Source organism: Nomia melanderi, chromosome 2 (assembly GCF_051020985.1).
Source record: "Nomia melanderi isolate GNS246 chromosome 2, iyNomMela1, whole genome shotgun sequence".
In the NCBI taxonomy this organism is placed as follows: Eukaryota; Metazoa; Arthropoda; class Insecta; order Hymenoptera; family Halictidae; genus Nomia; species Nomia melanderi.
The window spans coordinates 16,494,081-16,510,323 of NC_135000.1; the positions used below are offsets into that span (position 1 = coordinate 16,494,081).

The 16,243-nt window shown below is 31.5% G+C and overlaps 1 protein-coding gene across 5 annotated transcripts in view; it reads right to left on the bottom strand.

Moving 5' to 3' along the window:
- Fife (regulating synaptic membrane exocytosis protein fife) overlaps positions 1 to 16,243 on the bottom strand; it is a 210,823-nt gene that overhangs the window by 119,046 nt on the left and 75,534 nt on the right. For all 5 annotated transcript variants that reach the window (XR_013001417.1, XR_013001418.1, XM_076374246.1 and 2 more), the window contains exons 4-5: positions 4,929 to 5,010; positions 3,316 to 3,457 (exon numbers count right to left, since the gene is read on the bottom strand). Coding sequence is in view for 3 of the 5 variants with exons in the window: in XM_076374246.1 (XP_076230361.1) it covers positions 3,316 to 3,457; positions 4,929 to 5,010 (224 nt within the window). In the remaining 2 variants the exon portion in view is untranslated. The remainder of the gene's footprint in view (positions 1 to 3,315; positions 3,458 to 4,928; positions 5,011 to 16,243) is intronic.

Sequence of the window (16,243 nt, forward strand, 5' to 3'; positions counted from 1 at the left end):
TTAATTATAATATCTCTTTATTATTTCATGTCTATTATATCTAATTATCATATCTATTTATAATATCATATTTTTGAAATATCAACATATTAATGTATACCCGTATGAAGTTCTATAATGTAGTAATAAAATAAGTTTTAATACCGCTGAAATCTTTGTTTCCTTCAATCACACTAACGGTTAAAAGATCTGAAGAATGATTAATCTTGTTGAAACGCGGTGCAGTGTCCCATGTATAAGAAATGACGACAGCAAATGAGAAATAAAAGTTTAATGCATAACTCAATTTCTTCCCTTCATTACATTTTAAGCACTCAATCCATTTTCTTGGAAGTAAATTTTTCGTAGACAAACAAACTAAATATTGTAACAAGGGAAAAATTTAATTGTGTAACAATTTTTCTGTGTTCTGAGCATAGCAATAACTACAAAAATACAGTAAAAGAAAATTTATACCTAAAATTTATTGTGATATATAGAGTGTTGTAACACATTTACGTTGAGACATGTTTCTATATGTTTAATTATACATCGTAATAATAATAATGTTTACGAAAATAATGTTAAAATGCATTGTTCTGTTACATCTCTAGTTTTCTAACTTTAATTGCTAATTGTGGGTAAATGTAAATAAATAATGTAGTGAAAATAATTTACTTATTAATGTTCTAAGTTAGCTGTGTACCACCGGTGGTACATGCTGATGTGAACCTGTTAATACAATTAATGTATGAACTGTTTAAGAAATTAAAACAATTTTAAGAATAATGAACGCTTTATTTCTTTCTGCTCTACAATAATCAAATAGATCAACGCATTTCAGGTATCTGAAATCTATTTTTCGTCTTCGATTAAAGATAATAATGAAAATATGTCATTACTGTAATATATTATTACACTAGACAATATAAGAATCATAAACGATAGGGAAATTTAAATTTCCAAATATATGAAATTATTTTAGTCTCCTTTCTTACTTAAACGATAAATAATTAGTAAGTTTGAAATGATATTATATTTATATCCATATTTCCAATCATGTTCAATCTTTTATATGTACACAAACTACAAAATAAACTAGAACGATGAAAATTTTCCAGAGACCGTAGCATGTTAATCTATAATGCCTATCTTAATCTTCTCCTAGTAACGAAGACTAACACGGTACCGTTAAGACACGTACAGCCGAACTCTAATTAATCTACAAGTTTCCTCGTTAAATACGATCATACGATTTCATCACAATGAAAACGATCATTATTTGGGTAGCAACTGGAGTAAGTACAGTATAATGCATTGAATATAAAATAATCTCACGAACAAAATAAAAGACGCAAAAATAGAAAAAAGCTCTAAATGAGAGAACACGGTAGAAGATACCACATAATTAAAGATCACTAATTACTGAAAAAAGTTTCTTCCATTAAAAGTGTAACCAGAATTCGTAACTGAATGATTAAAAATAATTTCCAATAACTGAATGAAAACAGAGAAGAGGAGAATAAGGGAAAAATGAATATTCATTGTTTCCTCAGTGATTAAAAAATAAAAGTTACACGAGAAGTTGTAAAATTGTTATTAAATAGTAAACAATAATTTTCTACAGCAGAAAAAAACGAAGAACAGGATAATTAGGAGAAGGAAGAAATTAATATTCATTATTCGTTAGTTACCGAACAACAGGTGTTGCACAAAAAGTAAAAAGGATTATTACTAAATAGTGGAAAATAATTATTTATGATAACACGAAAATCAAAGAAGAATTGGAAGAAGGAAGGAGTTAATATTTAGAATTCTCCCAGGAACGGTTATTCCACGAACGGCGAGAAAGAATTTATTATTAACCGAATAAAAATAATTTTTCGCGATAAGAATCATGAACAAAGGAGAATGAATATTCCAGAAATGAACATGAAATATTAAATGCGGAACAGAAATAAAAGCTCTGACAGGAAGTAATGAGAAAAGGTTAGGGGAATAAGTACATAAATGAAGGAAAATGAAACTAGGGGGAGCAGATTAGAATAAATTGCATCGTAATACATTAGCCCATTGCTCTGCTATTAAAAACCCCCTGAGTATTCGAGATAGACGAGAAAAGGGATTGGGATAATTGGAAACGGCAATGAAGGGCAGGCATAACTGCACATTGTACAAAAGTGTAATACAATTCATTAAAAAAAAAGTTGGCTTAACATTAATTGAATATTTAATTCTGTCTTTTTAAAATATTATGTTCCACGAAATTTATTACACCGAATGAAGTTGCGCGAGTTTTCTGCAAACGGAATTAATATTTATTCCACTTAATGGGCAGAGTTTAAAATATTCATTAATGAAACTCGTTAAATTGAGTCTTATAAAATATTTAAAAGTAGAATTTTAGTATAATTTTGCATCTTTTTTAGCATCTCATTTCTGTAATACCTTTGATGCTTATGCCTACAAATTGAAATACATTCTTCTATTCTTTAAGTTCATTTTCTTTGTATTTATTTTTACCTTGTGTTCTAATGAATTTGCACCTCATTTTGGAGAAAATATAAACATGTTACGTCGTATTTGTCTTCTGGTTACTTTCAAATTCTTGATGTTGCAGACTATTGTTACCCGTAAGTTAAAAGATATTAATAAATAAAATAAATAAACGTTGCTCAATAATTAATCTACAAACTCAATATTTATATAATTTCGAAAAAATTATTAATTGATTTAATTAAATTGTTACTTAAATTGTTTTAACAATCCTTTGTAAGTTAAAATTTTAAATGTCGATTAATAAACGGTAACTAATTATTTTTGAAAAACTTGTTGAACTGTAACACAAACTTTTTATAATTTCACTATAACAATACTGGTGTTATATGTTTCATGTACTTGTTTATATTTATTCCAGAACAAGGTATTTTTTACAAAATAATACCCATTTGTTACAAAAGAAATGCATCAGGAAAAGACTCCAATTTTTAAACTCTATTAATTGGAAAGCCGCCATGTTTTTGTGCACAAACAGAGTACACAACTGACGCAAAAAGATATCGACCATTATAAACAATCCTAAACAGAAAATATTGGAAATTTTTCTCAAATTTTTGTTCTCGTCGTTTTCATGTCCTATTGTACACTTGAATAAATTTATTTACATTTCTTAACACTACTGAAAAATTTCTAATTTTTCTAATTTTCTTTCTAATTTCATTATATATTTGTTACCTCTTGGAAACAGCATGGTCAAGGTAATGTAAACAAAGATCGAAACTACTGATTGACGTGGAACCATAAATAAATATTATGTTAAAAATCAGGAAGTGTTACCGCATCATCAGAATTCGCAGTCGTCGAATAGCTTGCGCAGTCCTCACAAACTTTTTGCTGGCACTCGCAGCAGATTCTCGAAGCTTCTTCAGGTGCAATGGACTTCCGACATACCCTGCACTCGACTCCGGTCTTCGACTTCCTGAAACATCCGAGTTAAAGTTGACTGAACTTTCAAGTTCGAATCTCTCGCCGACAATTCTTTTCAATTCTACAGTGTGCGTATTCCGAGAACACCGTGTACAAAATAATATTTCCTTAATGCGTAGCAACTTGTCGATAACGATTATGTGCACATTTGCTCAATTTAACATTGAAACTATCTTACTGTAAAAGTGACTTCTTTTGGATTAATGAATTTAAAAATTCACTGAATATGTTTATTGAGATTTGACACACTTTTATTACATATAACATACACTCGAATAAGTAAATTTATTAACACTAAAACTATCAAATAGATCAAGTTTACCCATTTCAGAATTTCCGTTCTGCAATTACTAAAAGGATAACAGATGCTTCTTAAAGAAATTACCAAAGAAATTGATTCGGTAATACGCAAACCGAATAAGTCAATTGTTCCTACAGAAAAAACACACTATTCTAGTGTCAAACAATTTCTCGTATTGACGTATTTAATATTTCATTAATTGATTTAGTCGATAAAAGTGATATAAATTAATACGAGGAGGATCGAATTAATGGAAACATTATATTTTATCATTTTCTAGGTTCCAATTATGATCTTAAGTTTCAATCGTTTCAAGAATTATTGCCACGAATGATGCTATATAAAGTCACAATAACATAAGTATTTCTAAGGAAAAGAATCTGTTTTATTTCTTCCGACAATATCAGAAAATGATTGTGTAACCTGTTTCATAACTTCTGATTAAATGAAATGGAAGTGAATTCACTTTGTAACCATGCTTGTTGACCCAATGCCATTTCAACTACCGTGCACGTGAAAGGAAAAAGTTCTTTCTCATTGTCTGACTTAAGAAAATGATAGTCAATGCGTTTAGTATATTAACTTTGCACAATAATTAAGTATTCCTCTACGTTCCAAGCATCTCAATTCGAAAATTACATTACACTTAATGAGTACTGTCAGATGTCGTGTAACGAATAGACATGTGTCTGTCTTCATTAATCATTAATAGCTTGTCGCTAATATAGTATGTCAGCCATAATACTCGTTATTCATATAACGATCTAGGAAAACATACTTTCTATATAAAACAGACGAAATCAAATTTATCTTTAGTATTTTGAAAATGTATTAATACACAAATATTGAAAGAGCGAACAATAACAAAATTTTTTGATAAATGTAGACTGCCAATATTACTTAATATTTCAATATTAGTATAAACCATAATTATTCTACAAGAATGTAAATTTTATATTGCAGACCTCCACTAATTATAAACTCAAGTTTTTTTCAAAATGTATCGTTTTCTATTTAGAGTACAAAAATAACTGGTTTCACAGAACTTCCCAAAAATAATACCATAACTATAAAATGTAGTAAACAATAAATGTTGTATTTCTTCACTAATTAAGTAAATGATTTCAAGAGTTTGCATTTACAGTATTGTGAAAATACTTACGTTTTCAATGGTTCCGGTACTGATTCCTCTTTAGATGGTGTTTCTTCGACAGGTGTAGCTTTTGCAGGACCGAATTTTGTAACTACAAAAGACAAGAACAGAAACTGTTATAAAGTACAACAATAATACGTTAAATATTAAATACTCCAGACCTAACCTAATTCACTGTTTTCATAATCGGACGGTATAGAATAAATACAGTTTAAATTTAAGAATTCCATGTTTAACTTACTAATGCTCTAATTATTTTGTAATATAAATCCCAATCATACATTACAGATAAAGATGAATGTAATACATTCAAACTTAATTTTTTTCACCATTACGTATTTTTAGTATAAATATACATAAAATGTTTTCTATGTAAGAGATTACACCTGACATAATGATAACATAGCGATACATAATCGATATTATGTTAGAAACGATTTTTGTTTATTTCATTCGTTGTTCTGTCGTTGTTCAAGCATGTTACGAAAATTACGTTTCTCGTAACTTATTTAATATTTAAAATAAATATATTCAATTGAAATATATTAATTTAAAATAGGATACAAAATATATGTTCATATTACTTCTTAATGCTAAGATATACATATTATAAATAACCACACTTATCGATTATAAAAAAGGTAAACGTGTTGAAATTCAGCAAAACTCTTCAAATAACTGCAAACGACGTACTCACACAGCCAATAAACAATTTTCCAGGGCAAAATTTATTGCGTAAAATATTCATATAACAAGTTCGTACAACACAGATCATTAAATACTGTTTGCACTCCATTTGAATCAGTCGCTCAAAACTAATTTGGCGGATGCTAGCCCAAGTAAATACGTCCTACGACAGGGCAATCTTGAGCCTTACAATCCCAAGAGGATTTAATTGAAAATCTACGTGGCTGGTCGAGACACAACCTCCAGGGTCAACCGGCTAGTCGTTCCGAACGGTCACCCCATCGTTACCGCACCAGTTGACACACCCCCAAGAAAAACAACGTCGATCCAGCAAATTTGATATTTTTGTGTTTAACGTTACTTTTCGTAAACACAGCGAAGTATTATTATACACACGTCTCGGGTAACACGTACAAGTATCATCTAAGAAATACAAGTTTCATTTTTCTTATCGTTGTTGTAACAATTATCAAAAATGTAATTATTTCATATACATGAAATAGGAACACTTATCATAAAAAATAGAAAAAACAATTCTTTCTTATCGTCTCTTGTAGAAGAAGATCGATTCGCAATATTTGAGAAATTAATTTTCACTGTTAATAAGTGTTAGAGTCTTAATTACTCGAATTGGAATTTAATTTACATCTATGTACATTACGGGTATCCTGTTAATTTTTTAGTAATTGAGAACATTTTCGAGAATGTAATAAAATTAAATATTTTCTGTTCTTATAACTTTAGTGGTATACGAACATATTTTAGTATCTATAATTAACATTAGAATTATTAGATTGATTAAAATAATTTATTTGGGATTTCTGTTTTTTCGCTTGTTGTGAAGATACTTACAAATTATTTTTTGAAAAATTATTAAATATGTTTCCTTGTTAGTAGTACGCAAACCAAAGGATAAAATAATCAAAATCTTAATACATGGGTTTTTGTAATTTGTAGTAAGGAAATACAAACTGGTAGACTTGATTGCTCCGTGATTAATTGTTCACATTGCGTAAAGTACAAGGGCGACGGAAAACACGTAAAACTGTAATCAAATTAAAAAGTCAGACCCCGGGTAAAATACATGTAATCTATACTTGTACCTTGAAGTACATAGTTCTGTGTGGGTGAATTTATTCCTACTCAAGTGATTAAATAAATTAAACGGATTCGTCAATCTTATTTCATTACTCCAACAGTATTTCAATTTAAACTCATTTTGATACGAGGTTATTTGAAATTCATGATGTGTGTCCTTGAATTCATCTCGTTGTTGACTCCAATATTAAATTATAAACAACAAATATTCATAAGAGAAATAATGATACCTAAAATAATAATTGATTCCCAAAATAACTTTAAAAGAATATATTCATCACCCCTAAATGTGCACCTTGAAAAGACACTGGGTGCCCATTTTAATCACACATTATGAGGGTACCAAATACAATCACAACGCGACAGACAATTATGCTCGTGCCTCGTACGAAGAATTGCTTTGAGAGATTACAGTAGAAAATTCAGGACGGATTCGAACAAAGAGACTTGCAAATTTCTGTGCATGGAAAAACACGAATGCAAATAGCGAAGCGAGGTCGCCCATTGCGATACAATCGGATTCCTGTTTCAAAGCAAACGTCGGAGACTAATAGGCTTAAATTTTAGTACCTCGCTATAATACGTATATGCAAATCGGTCATTCGCGATCCTTGTTTACGTATTACTTAAACTTTGCGCTTGATGAAAATCCAACGGAGTCTCGAAGATAATGAGGCGAACGTTTGTAATTCGTAGTCAACGAGTATTATTCAACATTAATCGAATATTATTTGGTACTACATGACTTCGCATGGGAGCTTGTGGGTTATAGGTATCAATTATTATTATGTATTATAGATATCAAATGTTATTACTATTTATTATCGCTTTGCAGTCGAAAGCTTTTTTCGTCAGATATATTTATCATTTTCTAATGAAATATTAACGGTTCTTTTCACGACTAATACAAATGCATATAATATGCGAGTAAAGAGATAAAATTATTCTATTTCATTATTCCATTTATAATTGCATTATACGTATGTTGTTATCGAATATCGGACTTTATAAATTCACTACATCGAACCAAATGGTGATTGTAAGTCGCCTGTCGACCGCAAAGGGTTATTATGTACCTATATTTTTCATATATATCAAAAACTGTTTATTTCAGAAATTTAATTAAAATCTGTATACCTTTTAATGAAAAATGATTTTTGTAGCTTTTATCTTTGATAAAGATACAAAATATTTTAGCAATTCGAATGTTTATGTACGCAACGTTCATCACTGTTTCACTAAAATTCAAATGACAATGAAGTTCTATCCTTAAAAAAAATATTAATCGAACCGATTTTTTTATACAAATAGTTAAAAATATTTATTCATCTTCTGCTTTCATATGAAATTGAATTGAATATTTAAAATGGAACTTTGTAGTGGATGTAATAATGAATAAACAGTACTATGTATTCTCTACACGTAGAATGATGCACTCCATATAAAACGCATATTGCACTTGAAAGTGCTTAGTGTAATATGCAGTATCTACCTATTTCAATTATGAATGTGCATCAAGCAAGACCGTATAAATACTATCATGAAACCAGCGTAATTACGTGAAAACATGTATGCACGCACTTACGAGCAATACAAATTAACAGCCATTTAATTATGTAGAGTGTGTCGCATCAAAATTCCCTTTTATTTGTTCGTAATATCTGTAATAGAGAATGGGTTAAAACAGACAGCATAACTGCAATTAAAATGATTCTATATGGAAATATCAATAAAAATGGAAAACATTTTTTTATCAGAAGAACTTGTTTTCGAGAAGGGTAAAGTTACAAAACCCATTATTATAATTAGATTCTTTTATTTGTATTAATATTTATCTCATTCTTAGTGGAATGATATTATTAATCTTTAAAAACCATTTCGTATAAATTGATTTCTGGTTATTATTATTCTTAGTACCATGTATTCTTTAGAAGTAGAAGTCACTCGCAATAATCAGACATACCAAACTGCCGCAACACAAATAAACGCATACACGATGAATGTTCAAATTCAATTTTTTCGAAAACTTATTGTACCTTTCTTTCTTAAGAATTCTATTTTACACATATACAATACGATTTCAAATATAGAATCATTTTATTACCCATTCAATTTATCTCAATATTATTGATGAAAACATCTATTTTCTTAACTACAAAATTTTCCTAATTATGTAATAATTAATTTATTTTAAAAAAACACTTCAAATATCAATTCTTTGTCTTTTCAACACTAGAACTACCACCCTTGTCAAAATTACGGGTTTCAGTTTCCATATTTCACAATTATTGATATCCTAAAAGTGTTAAATATCTGAAATGATTTTAAACATGAATAATTTCACTTGAATACTATAATGAATGTGTGAAAATATAGTTAAAAATTTGTTGATAAAATCTATATAAAGATACACATTAATCATATTAACACTAAACGCACCAAGATTGATAAAATGATTTTAAAATTTGATTAAAAATTCTGCATTTGCTTTTGTGCATTTAACTTAATCAGTTATTTTATTATTTGATTAATCAGTTTTCCAATTGTTGTCTTTCCTTCTGTTTCTGCATTCACTAAGACAAATTTCGTTTAATTTGTTTACATTTATTTTATAATCAATTATTTAACCAGCTACGGTAGAAATAAGTGCATATAAAGTACCGGTATGTTTAGTGTTAAACACTCGATAGTTCTAATGTTAATGAACCTTTAAAAATGAGCTAAAAACCACCATGAAAACTATGTGATAGTTATCACTGAAGCTCGAGAAATTAAAGTAAATATGTGAGGCGGCCAAACATTATTTAAACAACTCAATATGCATTTATTCTGAAATGGGGGTTAGAATCAGCATTCTTTCAACATTCGTGAAGAGAGATAAGCGTGGCGGAAAATTCTCGAAAAGAGCTCATCTGGGAATACCTTTGTTCCTGGATCCTCATGGAACCTCAATTAACTAAGCTCCCCGTCCAATGGAAGCTTCAACTTATTATTACAGTCATTCAAGCACTCGAATACGTAAAAAGGCATGGTTAAAAAAGCAGTCGAATCGAAGTCGTTGCTCGCGTAAACCTTTCAACTGGCAGAGAGTTAGGCACGTAATTGCCTCTGGCATCGTCAGACTTTCAAGCGTACTTGTTAAAAACTCTGGTAAAGGAAAAAACGGATACGAAATTATTTCTGGAGGGCCATTTGAAATATTTTACATCGAACGACATTGCTGTCGCCCTCGAAAACGTGTCTGACTTCCTCTGCTGATTTAATTGATGTCCGCAGGAATTAGAATACAAGCTGGCATCGTACTACAGTGAACATTGGATAATTGCAACATCGTCATCCCCACCATATCCCCACCACATCCCGTTTGTCACCGAGGTGGCTCTGAGAGAACGCTTCCAGGGAGAAAATTTCACAGAATTGATTTTACTTAAGTTTATTCAACAAACTGTAGTACAAAATTAGACGGAGAGTCGTGCAATTATGACTTGTTTGACTGACTGCCCTTGCAGTTTTTCCTCGGGATCCTAGATTAACCTCTTCGGGACCGAATTCTTTTTGAGAACAGAACAGACTTATTTATTTTTCCTATACATGAAATATTATTTGCCTATTGTCAATCTTCTAATGGATTAATTGCAAATTACCTCAATTGTTAACAACAAAAATTATTAATCTGCAACCTTTGGAGTAATCGTAAACATAGAATAAGTATCAAATTCTTTTCTTTTCTAGTAAATTATTAACGATAAAGTAGTTCTGTCAAGCATAGTTATGAAAGAAATCGTAGGATAAGGGAATAAGCAATGATGAGCTAATAATGATTCGAAATTTTTGAAAAGGAAAATTGAAATTTTTCGCGTATTGTTTGAGACATTTTTATATTATATGTTCTTATATAAGGTGTCTTACTTTTTGTCTATTTTCTTATATACAGTAGACGGTTTTAAATCTAAATATTCTACTAGTATCGACGTCTCACGAGCTCGACTCTGTTATTTACAGAAATAGGTCAGACTCTATTAATGAAATTATTTGTTTTCTTTGTTTGAAAATGCAATACGATTGAATAAGTATCAATTGATTATAAAAATATTTATTAAAAACAATTGTGCGAATTATTCCGTGTGTGGTATTTAAAAAATGCTGCAGATATCACTTTTATAGTAAATATACTCGTCAATTTATTATTTTGTTAGAAATATGGTATTCTTCGTCCTCTATCAGTGCATTCGTTTATTTCTAATATTTATTCTTATGTCATTATCCCATGAAAATGAAGAAAAGATAAATTTTGGATTGGAATAAAAACAATCCATAAATCTGCTTTATAAAAAAGCAACGTTAAACAGAGTCGAAAGTGGCGAGAGTTACTTTTAAATCAGTTAAACTAGTGGTTATTCTCAGTAGATGTTTCTTCAGACTATTTTGACAATCGAATTTTCATTGACGAAAGTAGCTCGATAGAGAAGACCCGAGGAACTTGAAAGCGGCCTTTCTGTTAGGATTTCCTCAACTTTCTTGGGTCTTTCTATCCTTTAGTAATCCGTCTTGTTTGCGGTGATCGAACAAACCATTCGACAGCCACACTGTGAGCAAACTTCTGAAATTTTCCGAACCAGATCTACTTACATCCATGTCAAATTATCGTAAGAATAATGATCACATCAGAACTATAAATCAGTATAAAATATATAGCTTACGAAATAATATAAAGTAAATCTGTTACGAATGCAAATAATCTTACTACTATTCTTAAATTATTCATTATTATATTGAAAGACAAATTTATGTTATATATTTTGAGAAAATATCTACGTAAAATTAATTTTTAGAATAAAAATACATTTAATTGTGTTCGTTTGAATGAATTGATTTCTAAAATAAAACAATTATATTGGAATAATATTTTTATTTTATATTTTTATCCATTTTCTATTCCATAGAATAGCATTAACTCGTTTTTCGTTAATAGCAGCTTTTAAGGGTTGCCGTGTAATTAATTTAAGGTTCCGCGTTAAAGCCCGTTTTGAAAACAATTTTTTGCAACTTACAGTTTTCGCATGGTATCGTAAAAAATTTTCCACGCAGTTGCAGTCTTGATCGTGCTCAGCAAGGGGAGAACTAAAATGTGTTTCAGAGAAAATGGGATTAGAGTAAGATAAGAAGGATAGGCGGAATACGATCGAGGTCTATCCCCTTTATTTATGATGCTATTTAATAGCTTTATTTTGATATTAGCATGAGAAGAATTCGAAGATCACTATTTTATTTGCATAAAATATCTATTGCTGTAGCATTTACGATAATATAAAGCATAACATATACAAGGAAAATTGTATTTATTACTATAAAAATGTCTTATCGGTACTAACTTACTACATACAAAAGTTTACTTCGCTATTATTTTATATGTATTACCCCTATTTAACCCCTTCCCTTATAATAACGAATTAGACTCGTGATAAAGATTTTACACAAAATTTAACAAGCATAAATATATTACTTAATTCTTTCGAATTCAAATTAATTATTTTTCTGTAATCAATTATTATACTTTAAAACAAACATGAATATAGAATATGCCCAAAATTTTTCTCTTTTTTTTCAATCAATTATTAGTGACAAAGTAGTTGTGTCGATCATGGTTGAGAAATAAATCATAGGACAAGTAATAAAACATTCGTCTACTACCTTCTCCAGTTTTACACGTAATAAATGATGGCATCGTTTTGTAAGATAGAACTGAAACATCTTGTACGTACATTTATGTTCGTTATACTTTCGTTATAAAGGAGAATTGTTTATCAGGCTAATGTTTTTTAAGATGGGAAACAATTTTTCTAAGATGAAGTTTCATACTTATAGTAGCGTGCAAAAGTTTCCAGACAATTACCTCTTTAGTTCTGCTTTCGAGGGTGAAATACCCCTATAAATAAGAAGAATGCTACTTGACCGTACCTCCATCTTTCCTCCCCCATCAGACTTTAATTCGATATTATCTAAAATTCATCTTGGCTTTCCCCTCCGAAGTATGGCTGAAAGGAAATTTCTTGGAAAGTTTTAAACAACGTTGTACACGGAGAAAAAAACATGTACATAAAGAAATAACTTTGAATCTATTTTTCCTCCGTAAAATTCCTAAACTGAACTTTGCAGCTCATTGGAAATCGTTAATAGTCTTATTTCATGAAATTTTCTGATGTCTATACAAAGTGAATCTTTTTATTATGAATCTTTTAATACATTAGCACCTGCTGACGTAGTTTTACGTTATTTTATGTTTATTAACATTCCCACATACGGAAATTGATCGAGTCATATATTTTCCATCGCATGTTTATTATAAAACTTATTATTAAATTGCATTATTATTTGTTGATTTATTCTTGAGTTTTATAATTACAGTCATTACTAGATATTATACGTGTATTGTTATCAAATTTTATTTCGTTGGACGCAAAAGGATTGGTAAATGGAACATTTAACTTAAAAATCTCACTGAAGGGACATTAAATAACTATTAGTACTTACAAATTATAGTGAATCCTCATAATTACAGTTCTATTTCGTGCAAATAATTTTTATGATTATTTATTTAATAAACCAGTACTCTATAAAATTTTTAAAATTATCTTAAAGTAATGGAAATATTTATTTCATAACTTTTCATAACATCACAGTTCTATGATAAACTAAATAAAACGATTCAAATCCTATTTAGTTATTTCGAAATAGTGAGCTGTATATTTTCACAATATGTGACTGTTCCAATTAATATTAAAATATTATCAGCACGAAAAGTACAGGTGACAACGAGTTTAATATTCGAGCGCAATAAATTACTTTCGCACCTCTCTCATGCATTAACAAATTCCTTATTTCCCCAGGAAGTATAATTCCAGGTGTGAATTTCACACGAACGTTACTCATCTCAAACGAACGAAAATTTTTGACAAAGAATGTTTAAATCGAACAGCACGTTTCCCGATTGCACTAACTACTCGAATAGCGAATATTTGACAAGAAAGAAATTTTTACCTTGAATATCAGGAAAATTTCATAAAAGCTTGTTTAATGCTTCGCTTTTATAAACCTCTAAATCGTTCCCTCTATATATCATATTCTTTCACGAACTCTCATTTCTTTTGACCACTGTGACTGTTTGCAGCCAGTGCGTGTAGTAAAGGGAATATTTTTTCACTCCCTTTTGTAAAACTCGCGCAGCGAGATTTTATGAATATGAAACAATGGCTTTTCTGGTTTAAAGCAAAACATCTGACAAGGGTGCATGCTGAAAATAATTTCATTTTGAATAATTTCACATGGTTAGTCAATATTATCTACGACTGACACGTGGATATATAATTTATGTGTTAATGTTGTATGCATATAAATTGATATATTTATAATTGATATTGATGTATAATTATAAAAAACATATACATAACGTATAAATTGAAAACTTTTGACAAGATACGTTCATGAACAAATAATGTAAACACACTGAAAGAAAGCAGGTCATGTTAACGAGGATGCAATGAAACAATGGGACAAAGCGTAATTCCGCATTGTAAAAGCTCAACTCTATTTAGATTTAAAGAGGAGTTCTGGTAAATCTAATGGCGTTAATTAAAATCCAATGTTACTGTATACGATTTCTTTTGATTCAATTATTTTAGCTTAGCACTTGAAGAGATCATTAAAATTTAACGGAAATATTATACAAAAGAAAAAAGTTTTAAAAAAGTGTGTTTTTAAACTCACGCAAAGAAAGAATACTGAAGAAAAAATAACTTTTAATCAGAAAAATAAATACAGTAGTATTATCAGAATGTATTTTGAAGAAACTTTTGTAACAGGAAAATATATTTTTTTTATTTTTACTATTATTATCAGAAAAACTGGAAACGTTGGTAGAAGGAAATCTCGTTAATTATGCTTTTCTTTTTTATTGCTGTTTCACAATGTGTGAGTACGCGTTCGCGACGAGACTGTAGGATGCGTTGAGAGCCGAGTCAACGGAGGGCGTAAATCTCCGATACGATTTTAAAATCGACGTCACGATGCGCGTACGACCCTACGACTTTTTACAGAGATAGGGTGAATACGTTGTGTTCCGATAAGGCTTCGGTTTGAATGATACGTTTTTTGCGGGAGAATGATGTTGTTCCCTTGACTTGTTGATGCTAACTGACCCCTTGGAGACACAAATTCACTTCGATTCACCCACGCCGGAAGTGAATTTGCCGCGTTGACGGAAGGCACACGGAAGTGGAGACGTCGAATTTTCCGATTCGCTGAGATGAACGTGTTCGCGTGTTCTCCACTGGGACTGGTGGTTGAGAAATGCACCAATCAGCGAGTCGGAAAATGCCGGAAAATGACGGTCCCAATTGGCGGGTCCCTCGGGCCAAGGCGATTCGTGCGCCACCTGTCCGTTCGTGGGTGCACCTCAGCCGCGAGAGCCCGCTCTTTTTGGGTTTTTCCGGCTTCGTGTGACGTCATCCACTCTCCCTCCGAGGGTGTCTCCAAGGGGTGGTTTGCCAAGGCTGCGGCATGTGTTTTGCAAGCCGTCGACTACGGACCGAATTTTTACCATTCGGCCGAACGGCTGCAAAACACGTGTACCCCCGTCATTTACTATATTTTTTGCCAAGTTGTTAATGACGGAGGGCTTTATGAAGATTTACGATTAGAACTTTCCGTCTTAGGACGACGGAACATGCTCCCCCCCTTGAGAGGGTACCGATCAAGATGTGAATGGTATTACGACTAAGTGTAGATTAATGATGTGAGTAATGAGCTTAATTAAGACTCTTAAATACGAGTACACGCAATATATGATTAAACAGTGAAGAGTGAAATACGTAGTGAATCTATGGTGGTTCAACACCGTCCGTGGATGTTGGGTCCACAGGGTTGTCCTCGTCGGGCTGATATGGCAGGGGTACAAGTTTTTTCGTGGTCCGATCTAGTACGCCCGTAGCCGTCTGAAGGGTCACAGCACGAACAATACCGTCAGAGCCGGGGTGAGCCTTAATCACTCGGCCTAAGGCCCACTGCATGGGGGGAATGTTGTCCTCCCTTAGAAGAACGATTGTACCCTCCTTGATTGGATGACTGCCCTTGGTCCATTTGCTGCGCAGGGTTAGCTCGTTCAGATATTCCCTATGCCAGCGGTTCCAGAAGTGTTGCTTCACTTTCTGAATGTGCTGCCAGCTCGATATACGGTTTGAGGGAATATCTGTAAAATCGCGCTCGCGTAGGCTCGTGAGGGAATCGCCAATGAGGAAGTGGCCTGGTGTCAGTACGAGGAGATCGTTTGAATCAGCGGATATAGGAGTTAAAGGGCGTGAATTGAGGATGGACTCTATTTCAATGATTAAGGTATTCAAATTCTCGAAGGTAAACAGCTCAGTACCTACGACGCGGGTCAGGTGGTGTTTGAAGGCCTTTACAGCTGCTTCCCACAAGCCACCGAAGTGTGGTGCGTGTGGTGGGATAAAACTCCACTCGATATGCCGCTCCGCGAGAAATGT